General features: G+C 42.7%; 1 protein-coding gene across 1 annotated transcript in view; it reads right to left on the bottom strand.

Moving 5' to 3' along the window:
* FAM3D (FAM3 metabolism regulating signaling molecule D) overlaps positions 1 to 23,504 on the bottom strand; it is a 550,272-nt gene that overhangs the window by 146,737 nt on the left and 380,031 nt on the right. Inside the window, exon 7 of the mRNA XM_069643754.1 lies at positions 16,860 to 16,918. Coding sequence (XP_069499855.1) covers positions 16,860 to 16,918 — 59 coding nt within the window. The remainder of the gene's footprint in view (positions 1 to 16,859; positions 16,919 to 23,504) is intronic.

The raw sequence follows: 23,504 nt of genomic DNA, 5'->3' as shown, positions 1-23,504 counted from the left end.
GCAAGATCTCCTCAAGTTCTGAAAAATACCCAAGACCTTTCTCTTTACCTATTCCTTCTCCTCCCTCTTCCCTGCTAATCCTACAGCAGTGTGACTGATGTGCAGGGCCCTTATGTATCCTCGGGGCCCTGACCCCCCCACATCTCTCATCCCAGCCGCTGTCTATTTACTGCTCTTGCTTAGTCTCACACTCTCCAAGGGAGGTTGCACTTAAGTTGTTTTCCGTTCTTAGCACTTCACCCCGAACACTTCTCCATGAGCACCACAGCACCTATCCCCACCCGGTTGCCCTGTGGGCGCTTTGAAACAGTTTTGCTAATTGCATAAGCACCTAACAAGTGACCAATAAATAAATAAATAAATATCATATGGGGTTTGAAATTGAAAAAATGTTGACGGATACTTGATAATTTTAAAGGCTCTTAAAATGATGTAAAGATTCATGTATTTGAATATGAATGTACTTGTTAGATTTTATGGTACTATATGCATTTTATGATGTCTTTTATAGCTTGTTATACTCCTGTTATCTGACATATTGATGATTTTAACTGATGGATTTGTAGATTGTAATATTATTGATTTCAGTGTTATGTAATCATGAATTTGTGTTTAAACATTCACTGTATATTGTGTTAAAAGGTTTATTTAACCATAATAACACTAATATATATATGACAAACCCTTGGTCCTGACACTTCTGTCAGCTGTGTATGCATCACTAGATTTCACGTCCGTCTAACAGGTTCAAGGTTCTGTAAAGGCCATCTCAGTAAGCCTGCATATGTCAAGGGTCATTTGAGAATCACTTGAGTCCATCACACTTCGATCTGGTTTCATTTGGCAATGAACTGGAACAGTCCGATCCACCTTTTTGAGTAATCATGCAGTCATACTTCCATAACCATTTCCACTGGCTTGCAATCTTTCTGTCACTGTGTATGTTTCTCCTCGTCCGCCACTCTTTATATTCCCCTCTACCACCTTGCTCCACAAACAAAGGTTTGATTCAACCCTGGTAAGGGCACAATTCTCCACCTCGGTGGACATGCTCTGGTGCTTAAAGACCACTCCGGTGGTGACAGGCACCATCTGAATGCTAAGTAGTATAACATAACAAAGTGGTAGAAATAGTCAAACACACTGGACATGTAAGGACCTTTTTCGAAGTGTAAAAAACCTCTTTTGATATAATTTCCGGAATTGTGATGATGCTTTATATAATACTCTCCATAGTCTTTCCTGATTAAAAATACCAAAAGAAGAACCTTGATCACTTCAGGAAAGGATTAATTTTAACAATGTAGATATATGTTTGAATAGCACACCCACCACTGAACAAATGGGGCCCGTTATCAAAGGGTTTATCCTGACTAATTCTGAGCTACTCCTGAACAATGACTATTCGATTTATAAAGAAATTACCAGTAGCAACACTGACTTAGTCCTGATTCACTCTTCTGTTTCCAGGAGTAAGTCAAGAAGTCAGAGTTGCATCTGCATCTAATAACGTCTTTCGGAATTGAATAGTCTTACATCATGATTGTGTCAAGAATAAGTATATGAGTTACTACCAGTGAAGGATAATGCAAATGGCAGTGTGCGGGCAGTCCCCCATGATGTATTCATATGGACTGCAATGTGGAACTTAATTTCTGGAGTGTCAGTATTCACTTTAGTTCTTATTAGGAATCTGCAGGGGACAACCTATGTGAAGGAGCAAGAGGCAAGAATCAACGTACAAAACCCAGACCTAGCACAAAGCTTACCATTAAGGGGGAACATAAAGGGTAGTCTTCCATGTTGTTTATATAGGGTGTACAATATGGAATCTGTGTGGGAGTCTTCAAATTGGCTGTCATTATTACCCTGTGGTGTACTGCCTGACTGATGGTGGACTGATTGGTGGAAGAGGGAGGAACCAACATACTAAAACTGGTCCTAGTATTGAAGGGTGTCATGAAGGGAGGATTGAAGGCAGTTTTATGAGCACCATAGAAGACATGGCTTTCTCTATCTCTGTGCTCTTCTTGGTTATGACTTCCTGCATGAGCGGCTAGTTTTGATTTTTGACAATTTGCTCTTTCTGCTCCACTGGGTGACCAGGGGCAGAGGGGTTGTTAAGAGCTTGGAATACTTGATGAAATTGGCTGTCAATTGAGCTCTTAACTTTGTTTGTTTATTGGGTGACAGTGGACTCATCTAAATTTGGAGGGGGAGTAGTCGCTTTATGGAGCACTTTGCCCGACCTTGGAGTTCAGTGGTGAAGAACTTCAGAAATTTTAAGATCCTGATTTATTTTTACCAATGTGGTCGACCTTGTGTTCTGAAGAGTTTGGAAGCTGCTGCTACTTAAGTGAGCCCTAGATTTTCATCCGTTTGTTGTTTTGGTCTGGTCACACTTTTAACATTTGATGACTTTTTAATTTTGGATTCTGAATTTCACTTGTGCGTGATTTATTTAAATGTGTGTGCAATGAACATAAAGCAGTGATGTGTATGTCATCCCAATAGATTTTAACAGACTTTAACAGAATGATGTGTACATCTAGTTATTAGCTGCCTATTAATGGTCAGGTGTTGGTGGCTGAAATAATCTAGACTGATATCGTTATGGTTAAACAGGATTTGTGTTTACAGGATGTGTGTGAATCATATTTTGACTTGAGCAATTATGTATTTTACTGATTTTCTATTGTTAGTTCAGTGAATATAAACATTTATTTCTATTAGTTCCTGACTTTATTATGGACTATACCTTGGCTAAGTAATATGAAAAAACCTAAGGATCTAGTATCATCCATTTGGTCAGAAGGTAAAGAAAATAATTGGGATCAAATTTGATCTCCTGGAATATATTGATTTATTAATCAGAGATCTAAAGGGCGATTTATTTTAAAATGGCCAGACAATTGAGGAAATTAATAAGGCCACACAGGTTAGTACCCACTCGGTACCCCATCTAGAAAAAAAGCCCTACACCTAAATTACTGCTGGAAATATCCACCATTATAACACTAGTTCCTGGGATATGTCGCAAGTTTCCAATAATGGTTCATGTAATTAATCAGGGCACAATAGAAAGTGGATCTCTGAGCAATGCCAGAGGTTGAGATTCATTCTAAATATTCCAGCCATCAAATCTTTTGTTTTGCTGTAGTTACCCGGAGTGGGATGGGTATGCCAAGACATGGGTCGTGTGCCTGCTGGGCCTAGAGACCCAAGCTACTCCTCACTAATGAGGCCCAACAAGGCAGAAACATGTTTGGGGATGCTTGTGGTCTTGTGCAGAAGGGATGTGACCAAGCAGTTCAGGCTGGACTCCCCTTTTGAGGTGGGACCAAGCCTGATTTGCATATGGTCTTTCCCATTTTATAATGGCATGGCAGGTGAAGAACAGTGGCCTGGAGGGTTGCCCAAAGCAATACCAGAGGTGGAGATTTATTCTAAACCTTCCAGCCATCAACTCTTTTGTTTTTCTGTAGTCACCTTGAGTGGGGCGGGTATGCCCAGATGTGGGTCCCGTACCTGCTGGGCCTAGAGACCCAAGCTACTTCTTACTGATGAGGCCCAATAAGGCTGAAACATGTTTGGGGATGCATGTGGGCTCGTGCAGAAGGGATTTGACCAAGCAGTTTGGACTGGACTGCCCCTTTTCGGGTGGGACCAAGCCTGATTTGCATATGTTTTTTCCCCGTTTGTACTGGCATGGCAGGTGACGAACGATGGCCTGGAGAGTTGCCCAGATCAATGCCAGAGGTTGAGATTTATTCTAAACCTTCCAGCCATCAACTCTTTTGTTTTGCTGGATCTATGAGAGGAACACATGTGTCAATTAAGCAGACATAGAACCAAACATAGGTGGATATATGAGCGGAACAAATGCGTCAATTGAAGCTGACAAAGGACCAAGCATTTATTTATTTATTTCATTTGTATAGTGTGCATACAACACAGAGGCATTGAGGTACTATTACCGATACATGTTCTCCCAAAGGTTTCATCAAACAAGACAATAAGGGTAACACAGGTACATGTTATCACAATGGCATTGTCATACAGTGAAGTAGTGTAGCAGGGTCAGTATTCCAGGCAAGGTCCAAATAGGGGTCAGAGAGTGAGAAAGGTCAGGAGAAGAGCTGAGTGTCTTGAGTGCTTTGCAGCCCAGTAGGATGTTTCTGCTCTCAGAGAAGTGGGGGGGGGGTTCCATAATTTAGCGGCTAGGTAGGGGAAACTTGAACCAACGGCTTTGGGTCTCTTTACTTTGGGTAAGATTAGGCGGTCAGTGCACAGAGTTCTAGTGGGTCTTGAGGAATGAGCTTTGTCTACTCTTTGAGAGAGGTACAGGGGGGCTGTGTTGGAGAGGCATTTGTGGGTAGACAGGGTTTTGAAGATGATGTGCTCCTGGATGGTGAGCCAATGTGCTTCTCTTCTTGCTTTAGAGATATCTTTTCTTTTAGGGATGTTAAGGGCTGCTCTGAGGACGATATTTTGGATGGCTCGAAGTTTGTGGATGTTTGAGGAGGTGCCTGCGAATAGTGCATTGCAGTCATTAATCCTAGATCCAATTATTGCACGGGCAATAGTTAGGCAACTATTTTTAGAGAGGAAGGTTCTGGCCGTGTTTAGGACCTTGGTGGCGTAGGCTGCTTAAGAGGCAATGGCGCTCACTTGTCTGGACATGGTAAGTGAGGCGTTGAGTTAAATCCCTAGAGTTTTTACCATAGCCGAGAAGGGAATCGAGAAGTTGTCCATCTGGAAGGAAGTCTATTGGTTGTTGGGATTTTTTTAGGGTACTCGGAGGGCCGACAATTGAAATGTGAGTTTTATCGCTGTTTAGGCAAAGGTGATTGGCTGCCATCCAGGCATGTATTGTGGAGTACATTTTGTTGAGGGTCTCTGAGTCATCTGCATAGTTGCCTGTGAGTGGGATCAGAATTTGGGTGTCGTACAACATGGTTGGTGTAGGCTATACCAAGGGAGTTCAGAATATTGAAGAGGGAACTGGTGAAGATGTTGTAAAGAGTCGGGGAGATATATGACCCTTGCGGGATCCTACATGGGATGGGGGACGGTGAGGCGCTGGTGCTCTCTGAGAAAACCCTCATGACTCTTCCTTCCAGGAAGGATGTAATCCGATGGGGAAAAGTTGGCAGAGGTGGTGGCAAAGGATTTGGTGGTCGACCAAGTCAAATGCTGCAGATAACTCTAGGAGGAGGAGAAAAGCAGACGTTCTCTCGTCCCTGATCTGGTGTAGCATTTAAGCTTGAGAAGGGGAGATTAGGTGCCATGCCTTGGGCAGAAGCCAGATTGCTGGATTGCTGGGATTTGCTTAGCCTCAAAGAACTGCTGAACTTGCAGGTAGGCTGCCTGATCCAGTATTTTCAGTAAGAATGGGGCCGTGGTGATTGGCCTGTAGAACGAGAGTATAGCTGGATCTAACAATCTTTTTTTTAGGAGTGGGAGAAGCCAAGCTTCTTTGAAACTGGCTGCAATGGTGTTTTTGGCAAAGTAGGCATTTATGAATGCAATGATGAAGGGGGCCAGTATTTCAGTACAGTCTTTGATGAGGGATGCTGGGCATATAGCTCCTTTGCATTTTCAGGGTTTCAGGCTTTTAATTAAGTTTAGGACTACTGTTTCTGATATATCTCTGAAGATAAACTGGGGGTATAGGTGTTGTGGGAGGTGGGTGCAATGCTGGTGTCTATGGCTTTGGTGTCTTTGTGGAATAAGGCTTGGTGAAGAAGGGTTTTCTTGTTTAGGGTGTCAATTTTATCTAATAGTGCTGTTTAGATGTCAGAGCACTGGGTTTCATCTCAGGGTAGAAAGATGGTAAAAAATCTCATTCAAGTCTGATTTGGCATTGCTGATTCTGGCGTTGAAGGAATTCGATTTGGCAGTGATTATTGCAGATTTATAAAGTTTGGACATTTTGGTGAATTCTTCTTTCAGGGTGTCAGTGGAATTCTTCAGCCAGGTTAGCTGAGCTTGGCGTTTCTTGTTGCGTAGTTCTAGAAGGTTGGGCGTAAACCAAGAGTTGGAGTGTGACAGCTTTAGTTTTATGCGGAACTAGGGGGGCAATGGTGTTCACTGCTTTTGAACAAGTTGAGGTGTATATGTCCACTAATGACTTGGGGTCGGTGGTGTAAGGGGGCTTGAGCCATGAGGTGTCCAGCAGAGGCAAGATGTTATCTTTGGTGAGCTTCCGTGAGCTACGCCTGACTGCTGGTGGTAATAGTTTGGGCATGGATTTGGGGTTTTTGGGCTGTGGGATGGAAAAGTTGATAATGTGGTGGTAAGACCAGGGGCAGGGGTTGAAGGCGCTGGTAGAGATCTTGCAGTTGTGATTGGCTATCCAGTCTAATATGCGTCCTTTCACGTGGGTGGAGTTGGTGATGCGCTGACTGAAGCCTAGGATTTGAAGGGCGTTGGTTAGCAAGGTGGCATGAGGGTCGGTAGGGTCATGAAGGCACAAATGTAGGTCTCCTAGTAGGATCATTTTGGAGGGGGCTTTAATGTTATCCTGCAGGATGTGGAGGAGATTTTCCTCAAAATTCTGTGAAGGGCCGGGTGGGCGGTATATGAGGTGGAAGGTGATGGTGCATGTAGGTGAGGGTGAGAGCTTGAGCGATAACATGTCTGTGTTACTCTCGATGGAGGTATTGATTTGGGTGAATGGGAGAGAGTCTCTTATCAGGGTGACGCCGCCTCCTCTGGAGGATGTACCTGTGGTTTAGGAAGAGAGTATAGCCCGTGGGTTTGGCTAGTGATAGGGCAGGGCCAGAGGCCTTGTGAAGCCGGTCTCAGATATGGCTAGTATGTCGAGGTTGTGGTTGGTGATGAGATCATTAATATCTCGAGCATGAGCAGGTAGGGAGCGAGCATTGATGAGGGAGCAGGTCAAGAGGGGCAGAGTGGCTTCGGTTGAGGTGGACGGGTCTGCAGGTGTGCCCTTTTTTGGAGGAGGATGGCAGGTAAGGATGGTGGGTAGCTTGTCTCTTGGTGAGGGGGGTTGGGATAGCCGCTATGCGGAGTGACTGCTGCCTTTTCCTGTACGGGAGATATGGGGAGTATGCAGTCATGTGAGTTGGCTGAAGCATGAGGGAATGATGGGCCTGTACAAGCAAGGTCTCCATAGGTGGCATTCTTCAAATAAGGAATACTGGGCATAATACAGCCGGAGTGAGTGCCATGTGGCAGGGTTGCAGGCAACAGGCAATGCACAATAGAGAGAGGCTCAATGCAACTTTGCAGATATAAGCAGTTATAAGCAGTTACTGCTGGAATTGGAAGGCAGCGGCGCACTTGCCTTGGTATTGATGGTAGCTGCAGGTTGACTGGGAGTCACACCGTCAATCATGGTTGTAGCCGGATCTGTGCGCAACCTGAGACAAAAGTTCCCCTTATTTGTGACTTGTGGCAGCGTTCTGGTTAGGATGTTGTTGAAGCGGGAACGTAGTGTATTGCTCCTGGAAGAGATCCAAAAGTATCTGCAACTAGCATAGGCGAGGCTGGGAGGAGAGAAGTGGAAGATGGGGTGGACTACGGGTGAGTACTGCAGCGGCTAGGTGGCTGCTGGGCTGGTGATGCGGCCATCATTTATGTGGGCCGTTACTCAGGCGGGTGCGTTCTGTAGCATTTGCTAGTATGGGTGAGGAATTAGCGTGGACAAAGATGCAGAGACGCAAGGCTTTAGAATGTGTGGCCACGCTGATTGATCTTTCGGTCACGCACCTCTGACTGACGCGTAATGGAATATTAATACGCAAAGGCGTGGACCTCGAGGATGCCGGGGGATGTAGTTCCCTTGAAGAACCTGGCGGTCAGGGCATAGCGTGTTTGCGTTTGCTGCATGTTGCGGCGGATGGGAGGCCTTTTAGCTGATCCCCATGGGGCCGTTGAATTTAAGTAACCTGCTGCCGATATCCTGGGCAATGCAAGTTGCTGGGTCTTTAGAGTGCTTTACCCTGTGCATGGCGGCGTTCAGAAGGCGTACTGATCCAGCATCAGTGTATGAGGCAGGAGGAGTAGGACCCTTCAATGCAGCACAGTGGGAATTCAGGAGTGGGCTAGTGTAGCTTGTAGTCGGTGTGAGGAATCTGGTAGGAGGTGGCAGAGGGACAGAAACATAGAAGGCGGATATATTAGAGGAACAGATTTGTCAAATGATATTGAAATAGGACCAAATAACTCTATATATGTAAACCCCACCGCCTTTGGTAGTGTTGACTACTCTATCTGCACGTAGAATGGTGTAGTTCTCTGGTAGGGCTAGTGCTAGTCATGGTCCTGATGTTTGGTTGAGCCACGTTTCTGTAATGGCAATTATATCAAGGTCTTGGGTAGTCAATATATCTACTATGTCTAAGGCATGGGCTTGAAGGGATCTAGCGTTAATAAGGCCTACCTTGATAGTATCTGTGATATTGTTTGGAACAGGTATTTGAGTTTTATCAATGTTAGTCGGTTTGCTAAGTTTTACTGAGGAATGGTCTTTGTGAACGGATCTTGTATTATGATCTTTTAGTATATATGACTGCTGTTGTGAGGTTCTCGATCCAAGTCTGAGGTTTGGCGATGGTGCAAGGCAAGGGATTGTAGTGGTTGTTCAGGTGGCAGCTCTATCTTCTGGGTGCATAGGAGTGATACCTATATTATAGGCTTTAAGTGTCTGAGACTGATGTTGTGCCCATCTTGTGACAGTGCTGAGATTTCGCAATATAGCGAGGCATGGGGCTACAGAAATCTTTCTAGTTGAACACATATGTACTAGGTGCACAGTTGTGGTGTTAATACATGGGGGGGAGCCTCGGAGGAGAGTTTAGGAGTACATTTGTACATGGTTGTAGGAATTTTGAAGGGACAATATAATTTGATAAAGGCAGGTTAGATGACATGCTAAGATGTAAGACCGGCATGTTGTAGCATAGATGGGATTTTATTAGATTTAAATGAGAAACCTTGGTACTAGCCGCAAGGTTAATTGATGAACCAGAGGTAAGTTCAATGAATAAGAGTAATAGCAATATTGATTGTTGTGGTGGCATGGCTAGTAGGAGGCAGTGCAATTTACCTTTGGCTTACACAAGAGGATCAATATGGTAAGCAATGATGCAATTCGCTGTGCTGGCTATTGAGTATAGTCAAAATTATGTTACAAGGGCAAGTAATGGGTAAACATGTAAAAGGAATGTATAGGTGCTTGCAATCAATGTAAAGCAGTCAAACATAGTCAAATCACGATCAGATTACGTATATGTCACAGCTATAGTCATGGCGAGATGCAGGAATTGTGGAGATGCCGGCGATAGTTACACAAGCGTATTTACACTTGAGTTATATGGATAACAATCCGTGGCAGGCCTTCACAAGCATATCAGGCATCTCATTGATTACCAGGTAGGTTATATAGGTCTGGTACTGGTGCTATATAGTTAGTTGGGCGTTGTGCACTGTTGATTGTATAGGCTAGTAAAGGCAATATACCTTCTGAGTTAGGCAGTTAGGAGGCTATACGTGAGATGTTGGCAGAATGTGCAGATTCATATAAGTAACTTGTTAGCGCCAGTTAGAAGGAATTGTACTAAGCAAGGTGGACATGTGATATGCATCCATGTTGCAGACATGGCAAAGGATGCAGGTGAAGAGTTTGTATACAAGTAGTTACACAATAATACATAAATTGAGATAACAAAGTGCATAGGTTCACATGGGGTAATCTATTGTAAGCGGTAGTCCAGGTGATAGAAGTCTATATCAGATACTGACTGAGTGAAAGGTCATGGGTCAGGTGGACAATACGGGAAGCTGCAGGTGCAGATACATAAGGAAATTTAGCATTGAAAGAAGGAAAATAGTGTTGCATAGCAGTATTACTAATCGCGAGCAGTAGTGGAAGGTACGCTCGTACTCGTGTGGCAATGAGGCATAGACCATTTGGTTGTGTGTATGTGGTCGGCCATAAGAAATGACCATGGAGAAGTCTTAGCAATACTGATCAAGGTGTAGCGATATGGAATCAGGATTGGTAGGTGTTGCAGATACAGTAGACACTTTGTACAGTGATCTGATTGCAGGTTATGAGAAGCAGTGATTGCGATACGGGTGTTGAGTGATGGAGGCTTACCAGTGTTAGAGGACTCGAAGAATGGTCTAGCGTGGCGCTGAGGCAGCGTCTCCAGCCGTGGCTCAGTCGGCTCCAGACAGGCTCATGACAGGAAGCAAGCCTTAGAGGTGTGCCTTTGCTAGTTGGCCGGCGTTCGCCTGCCGGCGAGGTTCGGCTAATATGTATCAATGGAAGCCCAACCACGTTGAGCTGTTGTTCAAAGCAGGAGGATATTTCATGGACAAAATCCAGGGCGGCCATTTTAAAGTGGCTGGTCCTCGTGGCCTGCAATGGGGAGCACCCTGAAAATGGCAGATAGATGATGCAAATGCGGCGAGGCCAAAAAGCTCTCTGTTATTGAGTCTATTTAGACTCTTTAGTGTTGCGTGTATGGAACATTGAATTAGTTGTGAATTAAAAATATCTTGTCTTCATATGGGAGTGTACCCTGCTTATGCTGCTGCAAATCTGAGCTTCCTGCGAGCAATGTAACTGCAAAACTGAAATCTAATTGTCTTGACCATGATTACATTTGAGGCACTTGAGGGACCCTGGCCGAGAGAATCAAAAGAATCTTCTATCTGCAAAAACATCAACCTCTAAGAGGTTGGGGCAAATTCAACTCCAACAATCAGATCCATGGTTAATATGGGGGTATCTGTAAAGTGATAGGGCTTGTGGTAGAAAGCATCTATATAGGTAAAAGTTTCAGACACATGCATATAGTCCAATCTTAACAAAAAGGTCATATTCATTTTAGTCAGGCTGAGAAATCTACCATTTTGCTTATGAGTTTTATTGTTTTTGGTTGACTAGAGCAAGGCATTTGACATTCATACAGCCCTATAAACTACATATGTCTAAAAAACATTTAGATATCTACATATAGTGGAACAGTTATTACAATTGGGGGTGCCTTTTCTAAGGTTACCATTAAATGTGTGCCTTATGGTTATTTGAATTCTCCTTTAGGACATTTCAGTATTGATCCAATGGCAATGAAGCACATGGATTGATATGACATACCTATATGACTTAGTTAGAGAATTCACTAAACATGCTTCCTTCATGGTTGGATCTAACTTTCAAACCCTGATGTTTCATTTTTGTAGCAGGCTCTCAGTTTTAAAGAGCATGGAGTGTCTTCAGGATTTGGATTGATTGTGTGTACTGTACCTCGGGAGGATAGCCCAGGCGCAACGTTTCTCGCCTTGGGAGCAAGAAGACTCGGAGCACCACAGGTTCGATCCCCGGGACTGCCCTTAGAAACGTCTGTGAATTAAGCGTGTTATAAATAACCAATCATATCATACCTATATCTACAGTAGGTAATATTAACATTAGTATACTCAATTAGTTGATCAATTCCCTTGCTGGCAATTCACAATCTGGGTTAGTTGATTTACTGTCTTCCAGTGGGTTGCTGCCCTGTGATTTGGACTTCTCATGTGCAGTCTTCAAAGAAGCAATGATTTAAAGAAGAGATGACAGTAAAACATGAACTGTATCAGCGGAAGGTGCTGATAAATAGTCATTTTGTATAGTGGAGTTTTGCTGGTTTGATAACTTAGCTGGAGGATCATGACTGGTGCTTATTTATTTCTGGTTTCAACAGAACTCTGCTTCAAGAGAACTTGACTATGACCCCTTTTCTTTACCAGGCTTTTCTACATATTTTATTTCTGAATTCGCATCTGTTTGGGGGAGGTTGCAAAAGTTGTATTACTATGTGGATTTCGACCTCTGATGGGGACAGTAATATGCCTGGACCCTGCTTCAACTAACAACATCCAAGTATTCATAGTGTTTAAACCTGTATCTCTAAGGGGATAATTGATCAATATTCATAAAAACTGTACAGGGTCTGAATATTATTCAATCTCTCAGTATATGGTTGCCTTATTTCAATCTCTACCATCGCAATTAGAGATGTTGTCAATGGGAACACTGATGTCCACCAATAATTAAGAAATGTTCTTGAATTCAGAAATGGTAAAGAACGTGTCTTAATTGTTGGGGGACCTCAATGCCGATACATTTCCAATGACGATGGTAGAGATTGAAATAAGGCTGATATAATCACTCATTCTAACTTTCTTAAGAGAGAGCGACATTGAAGTAAACAATAGTGGACCACGCTACCTGCAACACTAATCCACACACTGGTTTGACTATACCAGTTAAGGGTACCTAAGAACTTGAAATCATCCAATTGATTCGTTTTCTTTGTCATGGTCTTGAGATTGGTGACATGTAACGAATATGGTCTTGAATAAATGAGTGAAATGTGGCCCCTATCCAGTACTGTTTAGTTTTTCATTTGGAGTATTTGATGATTGGCCCATGGTTCCATTGATTCCATCAGAGTATCCTACCTATGTGCGTTCCATGCGTGCTGCCTGGAAGCCAGGCAAATGTGGGATCATATTAATCCCATTCAGGTCCAAGGACATATAATCAAGGCTTTTTTCATTCTTAAATAGCTGCCTCATTTCTGGTTTTGTGGTGAAAGATTGACTTGCCACCCTGAATGAAATTAATAACTTGCTATTGTCTTTTAACAACCCTTCTAGATTGACTAGACACAGGTATTTATTTTTAAAGTTCATCAGAAAACTGCTACCTTTCTGTCAGAAAGATGGTTTGAGTGTGAGGCATCACAGCGTATTTTGCATGTTAGTTCTTCTTAGGACTCAAGAAACTCTGAAGATTGGCTGCCTCTGGTTCTGAAAAAATTGTGAATTCAGACTTGTATGGCCACTTTTATGATGTCTACAGAAGTGAACGAGTACAACTCTTTCAATACACTGAAACTATCCTTACCTGGGATTATTTGCAGAGAGTATATTTTTACTGAAATAGCTAAAATTGTAACAGAGCTCACTCAAAGCAATACGGAAGGCACTCCTAAAAAAAATGATGTGTTCATCATATGCTGATGATGCTGTTCCAGTTGGGAGGACATATTTTGCCTTGAAAAAGTAACATATGACTATGTTCAGTTTATGGGGCTATGCTGTATGATGATTAATACATCTAGTCGTTTAGTATGGTCTATAACTGAAATCAAGAACTGTAAACTGTAAACTGGGAGGGCCTATTTGTTTGACTACTTGGGGGTAAGGTTTCATGATAATAAATACTTGGTTGGCCCAGGTAGAAGAAACTATCTCACAAATGAATCAGGTCAAATCAGGGGTCCTACATTTTCCTGAAAATTATGGTGTGAGAGGCGGGTACAGCCAACATTTAAGAGCGTTCAGGAAAAGTTCTGTCAGTTGCCCACAATGCAGAAGGTGCTGAGGTTGTGCCCTATTACTAAGCACTGAAATGTTTGAATAGAATACTAGTTATCTGCGTCCCTTGTAGCTGCAAAGTAGTTGTTGTAAATTTAAGACTATAGTCAAGCAGTTGAATTAGCTCCCATTCTGTTATAATGTTCAATATGGCAATATAATAACAAAAGTGTCCCATTATGCTTGATTATAAATTATTTTGTATCCTTCGATATTTTCAGATAGTCATAGTGGATTAGATCATGCGTATACGGAACAGTGTGAGATGAGCTGTCCTTTCGTGCTCAGCGATTCCACACTTTTGTCCATGCAGTCTAAGGACTCATTTATCTGAGCTTTTCAAGAGGCCCAATATTCCAAATTGATGGAGTCGGAATGATTGTAACAAACAGTAAATACCTGACATCTATGCACTTGCACTTTAATTCTTATGCCGGAGGTTGATTACGTAAATATGCAGGGCCGGTGAAAGTTATTTTGCCACCTTAGGCAAACTGTAAAATTGGCATCGCCACTTACTCCAGATCCTAACCGTTCTCAACCAACCAACCTCATTTTGTTACAGATTGCCACAAACCCTTTACCTCCACCTAAAACATTGCTCAAGTCTTCTGCTCTTGATGGACCCCATTGCATTTTTCTCACCCTCATGTCCACTCACGCTGTTAGGTTTCAGAAGTTAAATTAAAGCACCTGCGTTTCATAAGTACAGGTTTATTAAACAAGTCAATGATACTATAGCAACAACAATCTCCCCCACCCAACATAGCAAAACATTTGGTTGGATTTTCTGGGAAACAACTGAGGTTCATATGTGAATCTGGCAATATACAATATAGAAGGTTATGAAAACACTTTTAGAAGAGAAATGACCACAGGAAATGTGTGTGTATATATATATATATATATATATACCCACTTCCACATTTAAAAAAAAGATGAACTGTTTCATTTCTTTTTTTTTTTAAATAGCTGATTCATGTAAAAGCATGTTAAAGGGTTGAAGACAGCTGTTGCCACTTGCTGGCTTCACTCTCATTGAATTACACCCCTCCCACCAACCACACCCGCACAGCCTTGTGTTCAAGAGGTGAGAATTGCCCCACAGGAGGGGCTGACTTCGAGGCCAGCATGCAAAAAAAGAAGTCAACAAACTAATGTGGGGCAGCTCAAAACAGCAGTTCCAGCAGAATTGGCACCACACCACCAAAACAAAAGAAACAAGCATTGGTACCGCCAACAGTTTGGGCCTTTTTGCAGGCATGGGAAAGACATTTGCCAGGCACTTCCGTAGTGGTAGTAACTGAACCCTGATGGTACCTCAGGATATAACTGCAGTGTCTGGCAAATGTACGCCTAATACCTATACAAGGGTCAAAACTGTTGCCTTTGCCAATGGTTGTTTTTAACAGGACTTCAGTGAAGGACTTAAGTGGATGTAGGCATGCCTGGTAAGACATTTTTATATCATTTTTATATCAGTATCGCATGTACAGCTCAAATTAAGTGAATAACTCTCAGAAGACTGTTTTCAAAAACATTGGCAGGCACAACAAGTGCAAAGCTAAGGCTTGAGTAAAGCAAGCTCAAAGACATCCCAGGAGTGGATGCGTTATGGGCAGGAAGTGTGTGGGAATGGCCATAGGGTCAAGGATTAGCATGGACTTGGGTAGTCATTGGGTGGGTCAATAAGCAAACTCCACCAACAACCTTTGTATCCCAACTCATACGCCATTGCTCCCCAAACAGATTATGGATGGCGCTTTCCAAAACAAAAAATAAATGCTCTCATGATTCATCACATGGCCTGCGTGAAGACCAGGACTGGTATCAACAGCCTCACACAGGACTGCTTCCTTTATCTGTGGACTCATTTATAATTGTATCACCACCCATGACATAATTCAAGGCTATTACTGCCCATATGGACAGCAAATCTTGATTCCATCTTTGAGAGTCAGCTCGCCATGCCTTTTGTTTAGTAGAACATGGCTCAATCCAGTTACATTTATTTACAAAAAAAAGGAGAGGTTCGGCTTGACAAAAATTAAATGGGGCTCGGACGTTGTTATTTATTGCCCTCAGTTCATAGAGTACCATATGTAGTGCATTCAGTGACTGCTCTTACTAGTGAGCGATCTGGAGCCACGGACACCGTATCAACAGCATCACACACAGGACTGCTTCCTTTATCTGTGGACTTCACAATTTTATCACGACCACCCACGACATAATTCATGACTGTTACTGCCCATATGCACAGCAAATCTTGATTCCAACTTTCAGAGTCATTTCGCCAGGCCTTTTGTTTAGTAAAACATGGCTCAACCCAGTTACATTTATTTACAAAAAATAGCCCTCAGTTCATAAAGTAGTGTGCGATCTGGGGAGCCAAAGACACCCATTTCAAATGCGACATCAGGGACAAGGGTATGACACAGAGCTGGGGGAAGGTTTGGGTTGTCTGTCCCACCTGATTAATCTGCTTTCTCCATGTTCAGCAGCTGCACGTGGTCCCATCCCTTTGAATATCGTCTGGTAGTTACTTCTGAGCCAGATGACGAGACCGTCCGTCCATCCTGCCGGTCCATCCCTGACTAAATACGCACAGAAGGCAGAGAAAGAGGGGCACGTGTGGTGCTTTCTATGTAAGGCGCAGGTGCCAGCGCTGCCACAGCCACGCCCATGATGCCACTCATGAGCATTATCCAGGCCTGACACCAACCTTCACAGCGCTGCCTGGTCTCTCTGCTGCTGCTGCTGTCACCAGCACCAGCCTGCAGGGTGCAGACAGTGTACAAGGGACAGGGCCAGTGCTATCAAAAGGCAAGGCAGTATACATTAAACGTAGTGGAGTTAAAGCAGCATTTTGCCGCTCTACCATTTTGCACATATAGGCAAGCACCTGTCCTTGCCTAGTGATAGCACCGGCCCTGTACATACGTTTCCACCAATGACCCTTTTCCGCAAATGAAACTAGTTGTAAACTGCTGTATGGGCTTATGTTTAAGTGGCAATTTATTGGTTGAAGGTTTTAATCACGACAAAAATATTTAATACCTTAATTGAGAATTCCTAAATGCAACTAATGCAGCATGCTATATATTCGTATAAAGCGTGCACATGATTTTAGAGTTTGTTGGAGGCTTGAACATTTTATTCTTGCAGCAAGGACGATCAGAGCTTCTAAAATGCTGACAGCTGGCTAGATGATTTAATTATGTGTTAATCTTTGCATATTTTTGAATATGTATGCAATTGTAGATCGTGAAAGCAAATAATTGCAAATGTGATGGACTGGGAGTGTGACATAGTTAATTGAATGATGTATGTTTATTGTTGAATTTGCATTGTTTTATGAATGTTATTGGAATTAAACATGTTCTTTGTGAATCAACCCATTTGTGTTTTGGTTACAGCTATAGTAACGTAAGAAATACAGACTGCTTACTTACCATTCAGTAATGCAATGTTTAATCCACGGCCGATGTTATTTTTCACACTGCTCATAATTCTGAAAGGACAGAAAATTGCATTTAAGTATGAGTTTACAGTGTAAGTGCTATTTCTGTACATTCTTGAATTCCAAGTAAGTCTCCCACATCTCTTTCTCATTGATAGGTTGAAATCCAAGCACATCATGTATTGAATTTAATTGATTTGATTGTTTATTTATATAGCGCCTATACACAATGTGTTTCAAAGCGCTTCAAGGCAGGGAGGGAACGAGGGAGAATACAGTGATATTTTTACAAGTCCTTGATAAATGCAAGTGAATACTGCTGTATTGAAATTGGTTAAAATTGTGAAAGTTGTTTGCCTTCAGTGGAAGGATATTTCGGAAGGAGACTCCCCTCTTCAAGGAATGGCTCCTCCCTAGCACCTAGGTCAACCAACCTCCACTCTCCCCCTAATCTGACACTAGGAGATCTTCTACCCCTATTTCCTCCCCTGATTGCTTGTAGATTCTTTGCTGCAAAATTGCCTGCCCTCCACCCATTCGCTGTTAACTCAATGCTCCCTTATATCTAATAATAATAAAAATGGCAGATTCTGAGGGCCCAATTGAAATTATAAATGATGATGTGAGAGAACCCAGGTAACCGAGGGATATTTCATGGCCATGTGCTGTATAGTGTTTTTGGTGTGTGTATGATAATTGTTCAAATTTGGAAATTCAGGGAAGGACACAGAAGATAGTCATCAGGATATATAGGAGAACAAAATGTTTAAGCCCGCCTAAATCAGCTGAATTCCAACAAAAGTGTCACTGGAGCAATTATACTAGTGGCATAGAAAGAGATCAAAAGATTCTCTTAGTTGGCTCTGGTCTACTTAATTTGCAATAATTAACAGCATGCTGACATTGACAGAAACAAACAATTACCTATCCATCAAAACACAAAGGCACATGGGCCATTTTGGAAAGATGGTACAAACATGGGGAGTTTGTAGACAAATCAAAAATCCAGTTGTAACCATGAGAAATAGGAAACGTACCTAGCATCGCACGAATATAGTTACGTTTGTGATACTTGTAAGATGAGGAGGGAATCCCAGGAAATATAGTTTTCAAAACACACAGTAGCCAAGACTTGGCTCACATTATTTTAGAAAAATGAGAAAATAATGAGGGCATGCATCAAAACAATTCTATACCAGTTTCAATGGGAAGTCACACTGCACTAACAACATTACAAGGACACCGTGGCTGTTCTATACCAATGGCACTTAACATAATATAGCCTAATAGCACATACAACACACATGAATCATTGGTTAGACCATTTCAGTATCAATCATTTTAATTTGCAATAAAATATGGGCAGTGTATGCACCATCAAATTGACTTTCTGTTCCTGGTGATAACCAGCCAGCGTTGCTTTTTATGCATACCAATCTTTGGTGAAATCTGGTCTGTGACGATAGATCATAGGCTATGAGTTAAGAGCTCTACTGTTACATGTAACCATGCACATGCACTTTGATGTTTGACTTGTTGCAAAGGGAACTCAGCCCTTCATCCTTCTAAGGTGTCATATGTTGGATAAGAATAGCATCTAATACTCCATCAATTAGCAATCCAGACTGAAACGTCATAAACAATCCTGATACCGTAACTAGGGAAGACATGCAAAGGCAGCCTGCACTGGTAGTGACCGCTTCAGTCCCCATGATTTGCAACTAGTGATCTTGAGATGATTGTGGGACATGCTGCAGGAATTCCCTTGGCATGCAAAATGCAGAACCTGAGCTTAAATACATAGATTCTGCCCAGACGGTAAGCAATCTAATTGGCTGCTCCATCGCCCAAGGGGGCAAGTGGTTTTCTCGACTTCCCATTCAATGCTGAAACAGTAACCATATTTGGTGGCCGGACAGACTTGAATAGCCAACCAGAAATGTGAGCCTTGTTTCTATGGCTGCACTAGTGACCATATGCACCTGTATATAGAGATGTTTTATCACATTGTAAGAAACTATCTAATGAATTAAACTGATTGTGTGTGAAGTCTATAACAACCCAGCATAATATAGTGGTGCATAATGAAAGAAAAGTGTGTTATAGGAGAAATGTATATCCAGATCAACTGCAAAAATGAATGAATAGCTATGAAGAAATCAGCTATTAACATAGCTTTGCCGTTTTAACTACATTCAGAAACATTGAACATATAATGGTCGCTGTGCACCGTCCATCACATTATTTCTTTTGATAACTGAAACTGTGTTGGCACCATTCAAAGCGAAAATAGATTGACCTGGTATTCTCAGTAAATGGGCTACTGTTTCAGCACACACTTATTTTTTTGTTTTGTTAATTTAATAATTAGGAAACTGAAACACTATGAAACGTGATGGTCTTTGTAAGCACTCCAGGAAATGCAGGCCTGCAGTGTTTTATTTTAATATCTCAAGACAATATAACTCATTTATGGGGCTGATGGTTTTACGCCATGATGGAAACTCCATATTCTGCTGGAAGAGAGATTCAAGACATTGGGCCTCATTACGAGTTTGGAGGTAGCCATGCCGTTCATAGCGGCATGGCTGCCCCCAAACTGGGGTCCGGGTCCCGCAAAAGGGGACTTACCCGGCCATTCCAACCATGGAGGGCTCGGAAATTCCCTTTTGCGGGACCCCGTACATCCTCATTCCCATTGAGCCCTCGTAGGGGCTAGCAAAATAATCTCATCAGGAATGTCACCTTCACCACTGACAAATCCTCTTCCATCAATACCTGCACGTCTGCTATCTGTCACTGGATGGTGCTTTGCTCCTCTGACATTGAAGTGATGTTTTGCTTTACCTCAGTGCAGGTAATTGCAGATTATCAGCACGGGCGGTGGCAGAAGAGGACGCGAGGAGATCTGGCGGCGTAGGAACGCCGAAGGACTGTTGGGCTGCTCCCCGGGCCGCAACAGTGATTATCAGCAGCTGGAACATGAAGGAGCAGGAGCCCGGGCCGCGGCAGTGATTCCTGAGTGCCCTGTTCTTCCGTGTTGGGCGTCAGACTTCAGGGTCTGGATGGCCTTGTGAGGCATCCAGACCGTCAGTTAAGTGCTCTACCCATTTATATTGTTAATAAGGGATGTGTTCTTTGGGCTGCTTATTTCCTGAACAAACATTGCTGGGGGCATGGGAAGAGACACGCCAATAAGTTGAGAACTGACAAAAAGTATCCCTGGCTATTATGGATTTGCAAGGAGAGAATCATCTCTAGTTAATTTGTACTATGGGATAATGACATTAGTGTCTCACAGTACGAGGGCACGTGTTTTGTGTACTTGTTTTAACCTATTGTTTGTCGCTTCATTGTGCCCAGTGGGCCATGAGTCGTGTATCTTCATGCAAGGGACACCTCTTTTGTTTGTGCCATTCTGCTTGTTTGCACACCTATGTGTGCCAAGTGAAATGTTCCAACGTTGCTTCAGTAATGTGTTATGTCTGAGTATCTAACACTATGTTCTTTGTGCTTAAAGTGGTGTCTTAAAAGGCCACTAATTAAGGGTATGCTATGCTAGGTACACTACTGTTTATCAAGTTTTGTATGCAGTAGGTGTATGTCAGGTTTAGGAGGTCAGGTTCGGTGTTCAGGATTTAGGGTACAGGTATAGGAGTATTGTCCTTCACAGTAAATATTGGTATGTACCTGCTTGTTATGTTTTCCCCTCCTTTCCTTTGTCATTCCATCCCCTTTCCCTAACTCCGTCTTCCCCCCATTGGCTGCCACATGGCTTCCTGTGTTACTCATTTCAGGCACCCGTGCCAACCACGGTGGGAGGGTCAATCTATTCGGCTTCTGTGGTTCGGGAGAGGGGGTTGAGTCCCTTATCCTCCCTTTGTTAGTTTGACACTCTCCTGTATCATTACCCAGGGGCCCCTTATCCCATCCCCCAAATCTCACAATCTATGGGTTCTCTTTGATAGGTAACTTCAGAACTTAATTGTCTGCAATGCTATGGCCCACAGACCTAGCCTTATAAATAGCAATAAACTGTCCCATTTCACAGTATGCTCCACCAAAACACTTACTGACACGCTGTTGGTCCTCTTAAAGCTGCATTAATGCTCAAACCTCCTCACGGGACACTCAACAAGACATCAAACATTGCTACCAAACACACTACAAACTCCCACGATACTCACCCACCATCGCTCACAGCTTTCATGCAGGTGACTATGCATGCCAAATGTCCCCCAATTCAAATTCCTTCTGATTGTGTTTAAATCCATTCATGTGATACCCACACACCTGGCTGATGCCATCTCTACACTCTCACCCTTCGTACTCTAGGATTCCAAGCTCTCCTCCACCTAACCCGTCCATCCACCCACTACTTTACCCTCGTGATTGGAACATCCAACCCCTCGGAATTAAGGGTACTCCAACAGTGACTGGCTCCAAGACTGGCCTCAAGAACCACCGCTGATCTCACCAGGGCACCCCAGAGAGGTGGAGTGCAGTCACAGCCCACCAGGAATGAGATGAGCCCTATCCACTGTCAGGTCTGGATGGCAAAGAAAACACCATAATCACTGACGGTGTGTTTAAAGTCTGTCTTGTGCTGTCCCTATTTAACCTTGCCCACAACTTCCCTGCCACCAGCTGATTTAAGATATTAACTACTGTATCATGACTTTAAAAAAGGTTTGCAAAATACCCAGCAATGGGGCTGATCCTGTAGTCACTTTGTATAGTTCTTTTAGAAAACCACTTTTTATTTTCAATAAATAAATACAAATTCACATAGATATTTATAATTTCAAAAATAGACCCAAAACAGCAATACATTACATTGAAAACAAACCTTCCTGAACGTATTATAACCGATGTTGGATAAACTGTTTGAAAGTAGCCAGATGTGCCTCTCTGCCCCAGGATGTACTTTCAGCGCGTGTTCAATTGTAAGGCACTTTTTAAAGCCCATAGAGCAATGTGTCTGAGGCAATGCGAGGTAGATTCAATTATCCGCGATGAAACACCAGGAGGAAATGCGCATAGCTGATTGCCATTAGCAAATTGGTGAAGTGAATAACACGGTGAGGTCATCGAGCATGAATGTGCTGCACGATATTAAGTAGACATAAAAATGGGCCAAGAGCCCTACCAGGGGGAACAGCAACAGTTAGTCAAAACAAATCAGATGAACTATTAGCTCAACATAATCTCCGCTCTGTGAACAACAGCGAGAGCAGCCAGGAGAAGGCGGCGTGCTCTCTTTTAATAGAATCAGGCAGTTCAAAATGCGGACATAAATTGGAATTGACGTGCAGCCTTTGGCCTTCTCACTGTGATCGCTAGGTACTTTCAACAACATTGCTCTATATGGTGATTGAACTAAAAACAGGAAATGCTGAATGTGGTAGTGTACAACCAGTGTGTGATGGATGATATAAACGATTTGACTGAGCCACGATTTCACAAATAAAAAGACTGGGCAGCATTCAAAGTCAGCAATATTACCTTTAGAGCATGTGTTAATGTGTCAAATTAATGTCATTGATTATTTTTGGAATCCGAACTCACCCAGTGAATGGCTACCACGCCAAACACAGTAAAAGATGTGGGGTGACATTGCCACCCGCAGCCAGTCGATTGGCGACCCAGGTTTTGGTCCATACAAGGCTTGATATTTGCCATTGATCTAACATTTGTGTGTGGCTAAGCCCCCAGCCCCCCATTAGGTTTTCCCTCTTGTTGCCACTGTTTCCTGACACTGGGTGATTTCAGGGGCGATGTTTCATTAATAGCATTTTGTTTTTGGAGTATTGATGCCCAACAGCAATAATGTGATGCTCAAATAAACCCATTCAATTGTGATTGTGAGCGCTGGCTATTATTATGGTTGGTTCCGGCTACTGGTGGGGTTCAACATGGCCTGCTTTGCACCACGTTTTCAATATAACTGAGCTTATGGGCCTGATTTACAAAGCGTGTTTCAATGGGAGATCCCATTAAAACGCATTGTAAATCAGGCGCTATTTGTTAGCTGGACCACTGAAGGCCACACATGACATAATACGTGAGCTTATACACAAATACTTTAACTAGACATGTTTTAAAAATAATGTGTCACCATTGTTGAAAATATGAACTATTTTCATAGAATATGTGCATAACCAGTTCCTCTTGATTCATCAGGAATTAGAGAACAGGAGCCGCATCCCCTGTTCAATAATAAATGTAAGAATATTTTAATAAAAGAGGTTCTGTCTGAGATGCCTAAAAAAAGGCAGACTTAACCTGTGAATATTCGGTGATCAGATAAAGGGTAATTTAAAGCAATAACAAATATTAGAACTCACCGAATTCTAAATGGCATGGAGGCAACGTTGGGTAGGCTGTGAAAAAGGGCCTAGTGAAACAATGCCGGTTCATTACTTAACTATTTAAAGGCTGTGCCGGCATACAGTAATTAGATGGCCATGGTGAGTGAATGCGTTTCATTTGAAATGCCTACTACTTAACAGGGGAAATCATTTTTAGTCCCTCACAAGTTCTATGTCACTGTGAGTTTCATGACTCGTGTGCCTCGTGCCTTGCTCCGTCTTGGATTGGACTTCCGTAGCAAGAATAACACATTTGAGGTGCATTT

The sequence above is a fragment of the Ambystoma mexicanum genome, chromosome 2p, assembly GCF_040938575.1.
Source record: "Ambystoma mexicanum isolate Mex_15411 chromosome 2p, UKY_AmexF1_1, whole genome shotgun sequence".
Lineage (NCBI taxonomy): Eukaryota > Metazoa > Chordata > Amphibia > Caudata > Ambystomatidae > Ambystoma > Ambystoma mexicanum.
This window is presented reverse-complemented; position numbering and strand designations above follow the sequence as displayed.